We start from the raw sequence: 12,044 nt of genomic DNA on the forward strand, positions 1-12,044 counted from the left end.
GCCTCCGGAGACTCCAGCCCGGCTAGCCCAGCAGCGCAGCGCCCCCAGCCCCCTGCCCCCACGCCGCGGCTGGCTCCGGGTGCAGGGGGGCCCGGGGCACGGAGCCGATCTGTCCCGGGCGGCGCTGGAGCCGGAGCTAGTCTGCGGCAGGAACCAGCAGCGGCTGGGATGTTTCCCCAGGGATGGTGTTTATAACGGTGCTGATTGCCCGGACTCCTGGGTCCTCAGGGGAGAGGCCAGACGGGAGGGAGCGCTGTGCTCGTCTAGCCTGCCCTGCTGTAGGAGCCAGGCTCCTAGGGCTGCCCCCCAGGGACAGAGGCGGGCTGGGCCCCCGGTGTGTCCCGGCCGGGGAGCAGATGCGGAGGAAGGGAGCGGAGAGGAAGATCGGCAGAGCAGGAGGCAGGGAGAGTGAGGAGGAGAGGGGAGAAGGACCCCCCCCACCCCCAGCAGGAGACCCAGACAGCCGGGGGGGGGGGATGGCAGCCCCGGTAGGAAACAGTCCCTGAGCTCTGCCCTTGGGCGCTACTGTAACAAACCCGGTTAATAAGAAGTATGTAGTGGGGTTAGAAATGTTCCCTAACCCTACTGGGGAATCAGAACCGATCTTCGGGCGGGGGGGGGCGGCTAATTCGGAGCAGGGGGACAGTGGGAAATGGGGCACAAGGCCTTTCCCCTCTAGGGGGCGCCGACTCTGGTCCAGCCCCAGGGCAGGGGGACTGGCTGGCTCAAGGGGGATGGGGAAGGGGGTCTTTCCCCTCTAGGGGGCGCCGGCTCTGGTCCAGCCCCAGGGCAGGGGGACTGGCTGGCTCAAGGGGGATGGGGAAGGGGGCCTTTCCCCTCTAGGGGGCGCCGGCTCTGGTCCAGCCCCAGGGCAGGGGGACTGGCTGGCTCAGGGCAGGGGGGACGGGATAGATCCGGTTGGGGACTATCCATGGTCGCTGCAGTGGCATTTGGGGAGTTACACAATGGAGAATGTGAACAGCGTTGTTTTCACTGTCTGCCCTGGAATCACTCGCCAGGTGCCGGTGGGGTTCGAGGAGGTGGCCGTGTGTTTCTCCCGGGAGGAGTGGGGGCTCCTGGACGAAGGGCAGAGGCAGCTCTACAGGGACGTCATGCAGGAGAACTACCAGGCTCTCATCTCACTGGGTGAGCCGGCACTGCCCCTGCTCCCTGGGGATTTGGGGGGGCTTATGCACCCAGGGAGGCTTCAGCTCATGACTCTTCCCGAGCCCTATAGATTTCTGGGGGAGTGGCCCCTGAAGCCCCCAGACCTCCACCTCTGACCACTGGGATGTATTGTATTTATATGGCTCTAGCACCTCTGAGCCTCAGCCACGGCACTGTGCTGGGTGCTGTATATTATATATTAAGTGTATTATGGTAATCCCTAGGAACCCCAGTCATGGGCCAGGACCGCATTTTGCTGGGCACTGTACATTATTTATTAGGTGTATTACAGTAATGCCTAAGAAACCCAGTCATGGGCCCAGGCCCCCACTGTGCTCGGTGCTGCACAGACCCAGAGCAGAGACAATCCGTGCCCCATGGAGCATAATGCAGAGCCCTGTCTCCCTCACAGGGGGCACAGCCCACCTGCCCACAGGCATCTCCCTGCCCCCAAAGGGTCCCTGTGAACTTTCCCCCTCCACTCTGATCCCGTGTCCCCCCACAGAGAGCGGGGCTGGGATTAAAATCAGGGTGAATTCTCTGCACCGAGCCCTTGGGGGAGATTTCAGCGAGCCCCGTCTCGCCTGTTTCCTTCCCCCGAGCAGGATTCCCTGTCCCCGACCTGGCTGTGATCTCCTGGATGGAGCGAGGGGAAGAGCCGAGGGTCCCGGCTTTCCAGGGCTCTGAGGAAAGGGAGATCACCCTCACAGGTGAGGAATGAGGGACACCGGCTTGGAGTGAAGGGGGAAGCTGGGGTTCCAGCCAAGCCAGCGGGAGCCCCCCACTTCTGTCTCCCCTCACTCAGTGTCATCCCCAGCAGGTCTGTGTCCTCACGGCAGGTGTCACTCCTGGATCCCACCCCTGGCAAGAGCCCTTCCCTCCCCCAGCCTTTCTCTGAGGGCTTAGCTGGGATGTTGGGGCAGCCCCGAGGAAGGGTTTTGGGGGGATTTGCTTCCTGCCCATCAGGTTTTCTGCTCAGTGACAAACCCTTTTGCTGACCCCTCTCTCACTGGCGCAGGGAACGAGTCCCGGCTGTATTCTCTTGAGGAATTACTCCGTGAAATTTTCTCAATGTGTTCCTTGAAGGACATCAAACTCCATGATCATGTTATGGTCCCCTTCTGGCCTGGAGTCAGTGGGGCCAGATCCCTGGAGGGTGTAAATCAGTGTTGCTCTGCTGGAGTCCGTGGGGCCAGATCCCCGGAGGGTGTAAATCAGCAGTGCTCCCCTGGAGTCGGTAATGGGGCTCTGCCCATTTACACCTTCATCTCTGAATCTCTCTTCCTTTCCCAGGAGGCGAGAGGCGCTGGAGGCAGAGCCAGGAGAATCCCATCCAGGGAAGCCTCAAGAGGCTGCAGCCCCAGCAGACCTTCCCAGGGATAGCCCGGAAGTGGGCCATGCAGAACCCCAGCCAGGGCAGGGCTTGGGGGAGCCAGCCCGGGGCACCCCCGCCTGGCAGATCTGCTACATCCAGCCGCCAGGAGCGAGGCTTCGGCTGGCTACTGGGCATCCTCTTCGAGCCCTCGGCCGCGGCGAGGCCGCCTCGGCCCAGGGACCACGGGAGGGCCCCTGAGCGCAGCAAGGGCTCCGGGAGGCCCGACGGCTGCACCGAGTGCGACAAGAGCTTCCGGCAGAAGCCGCACTTGGCCACCCACCTGCGCACCCGCACGAGCCAGCGGCCCTACCTGTGCGCTGCCTTCGGCCAGAGCTCCAACCGGATCGAGCACCGGCGTGCCCGCACTGGCGAGACCCCCGTCCGCGGCCTCGACGGCGGGAAAGGCGTCTGCCTCTCCGCTCCAACCTGGCGCAGCCCCGGCGCTCCATGCGGGGGAGCGGCCCTACCTCCATGCCCGGTGCGGGAGGAGCTTCTGCCGCAAGCACCGGCTGACCCGGCACCACCAGGGACACACCGAGGAGGAGGCTGCTGCAGTGCTCCCCCATGGGGGCCGCCCCGGCCGTAGAGATCAGGGCTGCACCATGCGCTGGGGGTGGGACGCTGCCATTCCCGGGTTGGGTATTGCCTCCAATGTGATGCTGGAGCGCCAGGGCCGGGCCCTCTGCTGCAGTGGGGTCCCGCGGAGGCTTCTGCAAAGCTCCAGGGAAAGTCACTGGCTGCAGGCAGCAAAATGTGTTGTGATTGGTTGATGATAATTAGATGGGGCTGCCACCACCTCTTGGCCACCAAAAGACTGTCAGACAAGCTTAAAGAGAAACCTTACAGCGCAAAGGAAAGGGAATAAGGGGGACTGTAAAAAATAAAAGCCTTACTTAAGACTTTACTTTTCACAGCCTTCACTGGTTTTCCTTCTTTTTGTGTATCTTTAATGCGAGTGTGGAAGAAAACAATGTCCTCACTCTGACTTGGAAGCAACAAGCCAGAGGCAGCTTTATTATGAGCAGTTGCATAGGAGAATACAGATGGGCAGGGATTCCTCTCCCTGAGCAGGTCTCCGTTAGATAAACAATTAGGACAAGCATTTGTACCTTTTGTTACCAACAATAATGATCAACAACCGCATCCTGTTTATACATATTCCTTCTGACGTCTTCCTTTTCTTAGCAGTGTGTATTCCATTCTTATCTAACACAAGGTCGAAAAACAGCATCTCTTACCGGTTTTCTTGTTCCACTCGCCCAGGGCCTGCCTGAAATCTCACGTTATTAGAGCTAGTGTTAGCCTGACTCGTAACTTTATTCCTAGAAGTCAAGATATCTGCGTTCAAATTCCCTTTATCCTTTTCTCTACTTCCACACTAGGATAAAGAGATTTGGTTATTGTTACTATGGGATTAAGTCAGCAGTAATTTGACATGAAAGCCCAGACCACTTTCAACTCTTTAGTGTTGAATGAGGGGTTTAATCTTACCCCTTGTTGGACCTGGAGCCCCCCTTTCTGGACCTGGGGCCCCTCTTTTCAGCACAAGAAGGGCCCTGAGTGAAACTGGGATCACTAGACACTACTGGAATAAACTGTAAGGATTCATAGACTGTAAGGGACCATTAGATCATCTCCTCTGATCTCCTGTATAACACAAGCCATACAATTTTCGTGAATTAATCCCTGTTTGAACTAGAGCAGATCTTTTAGAAAAACTTCCAATCTGGATTTAAAAATTGCCAGGAATCGAGAATCCACCACAGCCGTTGGTAAATTGTTCCACTGGTTAATTCCCCTCACCGTTAAAAATTTGCAAGGCACTGATGTCTTGGTAAAACTGATTATTTTAATAACTAATAATCCCAGGAAATCCAGAGTTAAGAGGAATGAGGGACACCGGCTCGGAGTGAAGGGGGAAGCTGGGGTCCCAGCCAAGCCAGCGGGAGCCCCTCACTTCTGTCTCCCCTCACTCAGTGTCATCCCCAGCAGGTCTCTGGAGAAATATTGGCACTTCCCTATCTTGTGCATATTCATTGCAACAGGGCATCTCATCCCAGAGAAGGGAGAAAATGCTCCCTCTCTGAGCACCTACAGAAACCTCCCCCTGTCTTTGGGATCCGATCACCAATGAGTGCCTGTTCTGATGATGTAATCCTTTGGGGTGGAGTGGCTCTGGATAAGAATGCCTTTGCCTTCCTTCGACCATTTTCAACCGAGCTCAGTGGAATTATTTCTGTTAAATAAACACAGTCGTTGAGATCATTAAATATTAGCAGGCAACTGTATAGCACGATCGAAAGGCTGGGAGCTGAGAGGAGGTGAATTCCAACAGGAAATAAAGGTCTGATTTTTAACACTCAAGGGGATTAACCGTAATTTATCTGGGAATGTGGTGGATTCTTTTATCACTCAAAATCAAGATTGGACATTTCTCTTCAAACGATCTAGCTCCACCAGCAGTTATGAGATGGATGCAGGAGCTACTAAGAGAAATGTTCGGGCCTGTGTTAGCAGGTCAGATTAAGATGATCCTAATGGCCCTTTCTTGCCTTAAAATGTATTAATCTATTATTACTCCACACACAGTAAACATACCTGAGTGTGGGATCTGACATGGCTGAACTGGCCTAATTAGAAGAGACTCTCCACGACCTCATATCTTTTTCCACATTTGGGCAAAGTGAGTCAAAAACACAACAGGTCAGAATCCACCACTCACCCCCGTGGGGGCATTTTAAATTCGCTTTGCAACAGGAATAAGTCGCAACACAACATACAGGGCAGGAGGGATTCATGCCGGCTGCATGCTTTCCTTTTTGCATTTCATGCAGGTGAGGCAATGAATCGGGTCCAGTCAATTTCCTTTTTGTTTCTAATCCATTTCACTTCCAGGCTCTGACATAATGCTGCAATCTCTGGGTTGCAAACAATGCAAGTTTAACAAAGCTTCCCCCGCTCACTTATCAGCAGGATTGGAAGCTAGGCCCTTAAAGTCCACAGCATGGGCCTCTACTGCTTGAGATAAAGGAGTATTAGCATGCAGCTGTAGAAGGCTGTTATCTTCCATGTGGACCAGCCACAAGAGGCAGAGAAAACTATAAAAGGTGCATTTTCTTATTTTTTTTAAAAAGGCATTAAACAAAAATTCCCTGCCCCTGTTCCTATAACCCCAGACATTATTAAATCAGGTCATTTTTTACAAGAGAGAACCCAGGGGTCCGGGCTCCCAGCCCCCACTCCCCTCGCAGAGCTGGGGAGAGAACCCAGGGGTCCGGGCTCCCAGCCCCCACTCCCCTCGCAGAGCTGGGGCGAGAACCCGGGGGTCCGGGCTCCCAGCCCCCACTCCCCTCGCAGAGCTGGGGCGAGAACCCGGGGGTCCGGGCTCCCAGCCCCCACTCCCCTCGCAGAGCTGGGGCGAGAACCCGGGGGTCCGGGCTCCCCTCGCAGAGCTGGGGCGAGAACCCGGGGGTCCGGGCTCCCAGCCCCCACTCCCCTCGCAGAGCTGGGGCGAGAACCCGGGGGTCCGGGCTCCCAGCCCCCACTCCCCTCGCAGAGCTGGGGCGAGAACCCGGGGGTCCGGGCTCCCCTCGCAGAGCTGGGGCGAGAACCCAGGAGTCCGGGCTCCCAGCCCCCACTCCCCTCGCAGAGCTGGGGAGAGAACCCGGGGGTCCGGGCTCCCCTCGCAGAGCTGGGGCGAGAACCCGGGGGTCCGGGCTCCCAGCCCCCACTCCCCTCGCAGAGCTGGGGCGAGAACCCAGGAGTCCGGGCTCCCCTCGCAGAGCTGGGGCGAGAACCCGGGGGTCCGGGCTCCCAGCCCCCACTCCCCTCGCAGAGCTGGGGCGAGAACCCAGGAGTCCGGGCTCCCAGCCCCCACTCCCCTCGCAGAGCTGGGGCGAGAACCCAGGAGTCCGGGCTCCCCTCGCAGAGCTGGGGCGAGAACCCGGGGGTCCGGGCTCGTTCCCGGGCAGCAGGAACGGTGGGGCCGGGAAGATTTCCTGGGGACCGGGTTGCCGGCGCACCGCATCCTGTCCCCGCTGAGCTGCGGCTGGCAGCCGGGTGAGCGGCTCCTCGGCCCGGACCCCGGCGGACGGAGCTTCTGCCCCTCCGGGCAGGGGTTCGCCTCCGTCGGGAGTCCCGCAGGCGGAGCCCTGTGCCCCGGATGGGGGGTAGAGAGCAGCTGAGCTGCAGGGATGTGGCTTTTAAATAACCCCGAGCACCGCCAAAGGGAGGGGGTGGGGTCGGGGGGGTACAGGAGGGGGAGGGCTGGGAGCCAGGACTCCTGGGTTCTCTCCCCAGCTCTGGGAGGGGAGTAGGGTCTGGGGGGGGGGGTACAGGAGGGGGAGGGCTGGGAGCCAGGACTCCTGGGTTCTCTCCCCAGCTCTGGGAGGGGAGTAGGGTCTGGGGGGGCTACAGGAGAGGGTGGGCTGGGAGCCAGGACTCCTGGGTTCTCTGCCCAGCTCTGGGAGGGGAGTAGGGTCTGGGGGGGCTACAGGAGAGGGTGGGCTGGGAGCCAGGACTCCTGGGTTCTCTCCCCAGCTCTGGGAGGGGAGTAGGGTCTGGGGGGGCTACAAGAGAGGGTGGGCTGGGAGCCAGGACTCCTGGGTTCTCTGCCCAGCTCTGGGAGGGGAGTAGGGTCGGGGGGGGTACAGGAGGGGGAGGGCTGGGAGCCAGGACTCCTGGGTTCTCTCCCCAGCTCTGGGAGGGGAGTAGGGTCGGGGGGGTACAGGAGGGGGAGGGCTGGGAGCCAGGACTCCTGGGTTCTCTCCCCAGCTCTGGGAGGGGAGTAGGGTCTGGGGGGGCTACAGGAGAGGGTGGGCTGGGAGCCAGGACTCCTGGGTTCTCTGCCCAGCTCTGGGAGGGGAGTAGGGTTTGGGGGAATACAGGAGGGGGAGGGCTGGGAGCCAGGACTCCTGGGTTCTCTGCCCAGCTCTGGGAGGGGAGTAGGGTTTGGGGGAATACAGGAGGGGGAGGGCTGGGAGCCAGGACTCCTGGGTTCTCTCCCCAGCTCTGGGAGGAGAGTAGGGTTTGGGGGAATACAGGAGAGGGTGGGCTGGGAGCCAGGACTCCTGGGTTCTCTCCCCAGCTCTGGGAGGGGAGTAGGGTCTGGGGGGTTACAGCAGGGGGAGGGTTGGGAGGTAGGTACAGCAGGACTCCTCTGTCATTATGGCTTGATCACTGCTTCTCTATGGAAGAGCCCAAAAGTGCCCTTGTGAAATGTCACCTCCGCTTGGATCTGCCCCCACCTGTGTGCACAGAACAGGGCCAGGTTTACAATCAGGCAGCAGCCTTTTCTACTGAGCCCTCAGGGGAGATGTAACAAACTCACCCATTTCCTTCCCTGCCAGCAGGATTCCCCATCCCTGCCGTGATCACCGAGATGCAGGGAGAGGAAGAGCCATGTGTCCCGGATCTCCGGGGTGCTTGAGGAACAGGAGAGCCTGAAAGGTGTCCACAAAGGTGAGCAATGAGTGACACTGGTTCCAAGAGTGGCCAGGAGTGAAGAGAACAGCTGGGGTCCCAGCAAAGCCACCGGGAGCCCCCCAGTTCTGTCTCGTCACACTCAGTATCATCCCCAGCAGATGTCCTGTCCTCATGGCAGGTGCCATTCCTGGCTCCCAGCCTGGCAGGAGCCCTCCCCTCCCCCAGCCTTTCTCTGAGGGCTCAGCTGGGCTATTGGGGCAGAACCAGCCTGTCCTCTCCTTACTGGGAAAGTGTTTAGGGGAATTGACTTCCCGCTCCTCAGGTGACAAACCCCTGCTCAGTGACAAACCCCTTTGCCACCCCCGGGGAGTTTATCAACTGAGCAGACCAACTTTCTGACCCAACAAACAGGAACACCCTTGCCCCGCCCCTTTTCGGAGGCCCTGCCCCTTCTCCGAAATCCCACCCTGCTCCCTCCACCCTCACGCACGTGCTCATTTTCACCACACCAGCGAGGGTCCCTTTTCGACCAGGTGTTTGGTTGAAAGCTGGACACCTGGCAACCCCAGGGAATGAGCCCTGGCTAGATTCTCTCTCTCCCTGCAGGTGGCAGGATGGATGAGGAGAGTCCCCGGCAGCATGGGCCAGTGGGAGCAGATCCAGATGGGGCATCACCTGATGAGGATGTTTCCATGGGAGAAGATCCACATGGGACGCTGCCTGGTGGGAACGAGTCCATAGAAGAAAACCCAGATGGGGTAATGTCTGATCGGAATGAGTCCGTAGAAGAGGACCCAGATGGGGCGTTGTCTGATGAGACTTTATCCCAGGTTCCAGCCCTGCGGCGAACCTCCGAGCGCTCTCCTGGCTCACCAACCCCTTCAGCCCTGGAATCTCAGTGGGAAAAGCCCCCAGGGCTGCCTCTCCCATTGGCACCCACCCAGCCCAGACGAGCCCCCAGGAAGCCCCCTTGCCGCGAGGCCCCCCCGACCATCTGCAGCGAGTGCGGGAAGAGCTTCACCCGGAGCTCCCTGCTGGCCCAGCATCAGCGGGTGCACACGGGGGAGCGCCCCTACCAGTGCACCGAGTGCGGGAAAAGCTTCAGCCGCAGCTCCACCCTCATCCAGCACTGGAGGACCCACACCGGGGAGCGGCCCAACACGTGCCCCGAGTGCGGGAAGGGCTTCAGCCAGCGCTCCGACCTGGTGAAGCACCAGCGCGTCCACACCGGGGAGCGCCCCTACCAGTGCCCCGACTGCGGTCAGAGCTTCAGCCGCAGCTCGGACCTCATCAAGCACCAGCGCGTCCACACCGGGGAGCGGCCCTACATCTGCCCCGACTGCGGGAAGGGCTTCAGCCGCAGCTCCGACCTCTTCCAGCACCAGCGCACCCAGCGCGGCGAGAAGCCCTACCAGTGCCCCGAGTGCGGGAAGAAGTTCAGCCGCAGCTCCAACCTCATCCGCCACCAGCGCACCCACACGGGCGAGCGGCCCTACGTCTGCCCCGACTGCGGGCGCAGCTTCTCCCAGAACGCCCACTACACGGACCACCAGCGGAGCCACCGCCGTGAGAAACCCTTCCACTGCACCCAGTGCGGCAAGGACTTCGGGCGCAGCTCCACCCTGGTCAAACACTGGCGCACACACACCAGGGAGACGCTGTGAGCCTGGGGCAGAGGGAGGGGCCTTCAGCTCCCCAGTCACGGACCAGGAATCCCAACGTGGCCTCCTGGGGAACTTGACCCAGTATCTCCCTCGGGGTCAGCTTGGATTGGTGGTGCCACTAGTCACGGCTGGTCCCTTGGAGGATTTCATACAGTGTGTTGTCCAGGGTCAGCCTGATTAACAGTGTTGCGAGTAGAGTCCTTGATGCTCTTCTCCTGGAGGATTTGAAACAATGTCTCCTGCAGGGTCCATCTGATTCCGTGTTTCCAGTGGGGTCACCCCCCCCCCCCCTTACCTGGCACATTTGATACAATGTTTCCAGCAGGGTCATTTCTCCTTTCCCGAAATAATTTGATTCAATGTTTCCAAGAGAGTCGATTCTTCCCTGGAGGTGCCTAGGCCAGGGTCCGCTTGATGCAGTGTCTGCACTGAGATCCAGTCTCTTTCCTTGGGTGCATTGATACGTTGTCTCCAATAGAGTCACTGAACTTGGTACAATGTTTCCACTGTTGTCAATTCTTCTGTCCCGGTTGATTTGATACAACTGTATCCAAGAGTGCCAGTTTTTCCCAGGTGGTATCTAGACTAAGGTCAGTGTCATACAGTGTCTCCACTCAGGTCCATCCTAACGACTTTGGGTGAGTTGATACATTGCCTCAAATAGAGTCAACTCTCTTCTCCCAGGGCAGTTTGATTCTAGGGTGACCAATACTCCCCTTGAGGGCGGGATACAATGGTCAGATCCTCAGATGGTGTGAATTGGCATGGTTCCATTGCAGTGAATGGAGTTCTAGTGAGATACAGCAGGTGAGGATTCACCCCAATGTCTCCATCATTAGCTCTTCTTTCTAGGGGCATTGAAGCCAGGAACCTGATCCTGCTCTCACTTACATGGCCATTTTACATCAGTGTAATTCGACTGACGTCAGTGAGGTCACTCCAGATTTACACCAGGGTCACTGAGATCAGAATCCAGCTGTAACTCATCTTCCATGGATGACAGCGGGGTCATTCCAGATTCATACGAGGGCCATTGAGATCAGACCATGCCTTGATTTCATTAACATCAGTAGGTCCCTCTGGATTTACACTGAGGTCTCTGAGATCAGAATCCAGCCCTAACTGCCTTAACTTCAGTGTGGGGAGATGGTCATGGGGGAAGATGGTCGCTCCAGCTTTACACCACCATTAACTAGAGAGGAATCCTGCATCAATTCTGGTTTCCTGGAAGGCTTGAGGCTGTTTCTGGACTTTTGCAAACCTGTCCATAGATGACTGGGTATTTTTACCTTGCAGAATAAGTAAGTGGGTTAGGAAATTCGACAATGAGGATTGAAAAGGGGAGGAAATACAGAAGCAGCAGGTATTCTGTAGGAGGTGTTCTGTTTATTTCTCGGGGAACATGTAGGTGGGGGCAGGGGGAAGGGAGGAAGGAACCAGAAGCCGAGGCAACCCCTAAAGGGATCTATGGTTTCACGGACAATTGGTGGAATATAAAGAGTAGGGTCCTACCACATCCATGCCACATCATGGACCACGAAATCTGGTCTCCCCTCTGAAATCTGGTATTTTATTTACTTTTATCTTGTACTATAAAAGTACCCTATATGGTAAAAGTACACAGAATTTCTCAAACTGCAGGTCCTGATCCAAAAAGGGGGTCGCAAGTCTGTTGTGTGTGTGTGTGTGGGGGGGGGGTCACAGTATTGCCACCCTTCTGCGCTTCTGCTGGCCAGCTCTGAAGGCAGCACAGAAGTAAAGGTGGCAATACCGTGACCCCCCTACAATAGCCTTGCAACCCCCTCTTGGACTGGGACCCCAGTTTGAGAAATGCTGAGTCTTAAGGGCTTCGTGTGTTTCTTTTGCCATTTTCAAATACGTATTCATGTTTCGTTACAGCACCGTGAAATTCAAGATTTCAATATCTGAAACTGTGACAGTCAAGATTTTTAAAATCCTGTGGCTGTGAAATTTGCAAGAATGGACCGTGAATTTGGTAGGGCCCTAATAAAGAGATGTCTAAATGCTCCTTGGAGTAGGGGGAGGTGCAGTGCCTCAAGTCAGGTTAATTTCCCCCTTTACCCCTTGCTCTGCAAGAATCATTAATGCACAGTCCCCTTCAGATCCAGCTTTAGAAGGGAGGTCCAAGCAATCCCATTTCAAAAGCTGATCTCACTTTCCTTATGGGCTCTGACTGGGTGATTCAATGGAGTGTCTGTGTTATCTAGGGCCATCTGCGACTTGCCTGAAATGTTGGGGCCCTTTGTCTGACTTATCTTTGGGCAACTGAATTTGGGGACTTCCGGTTCAGAACAAAATGCTTGCTTGTGCTGTATATTAGAGGAAATAGACTCATAAGTCTTTGCTCAGCTCTAGCCACAAGAGGGTGGTATAAACCCACATTGTGCGATCCA

The 12,044-nt window shown here is 57.4% G+C and overlaps 1 protein-coding gene across 1 annotated transcript; it reads left to right on the plus strand.

The window, feature by feature from the left end:
- Positions 1 to 209: 209 nt before the first annotated feature.
- On the plus strand, positions 210 to 10,128 carry LOC140912709 (uncharacterized). The gene is made up of 6 exons (XM_073347624.1): positions 210 to 488; positions 1,020 to 1,146; positions 1,773 to 1,877; positions 2,461 to 3,126; positions 7,916 to 8,002; positions 8,573 to 10,128. Exons 1-6 carry the CDS (start codon positions 357 to 359, stop codon positions 9,628 to 9,630), a joined length of 2,175 nt encoding a protein of 724 aa, XP_073203725.1. The 5' UTR covers positions 210 to 356; the 3' UTR covers positions 9,631 to 10,128.
- The last annotated feature ends 1,916 nt before the right edge of the window (positions 10,129 to 12,044 follow it).

Source organism: Lepidochelys kempii, chromosome 6, assembly GCF_965140265.1.
Source record: "Lepidochelys kempii isolate rLepKem1 chromosome 6, rLepKem1.hap2, whole genome shotgun sequence".
Classification (NCBI taxonomy): Eukaryota; Metazoa; Chordata; order Testudines; family Cheloniidae; genus Lepidochelys; species Lepidochelys kempii.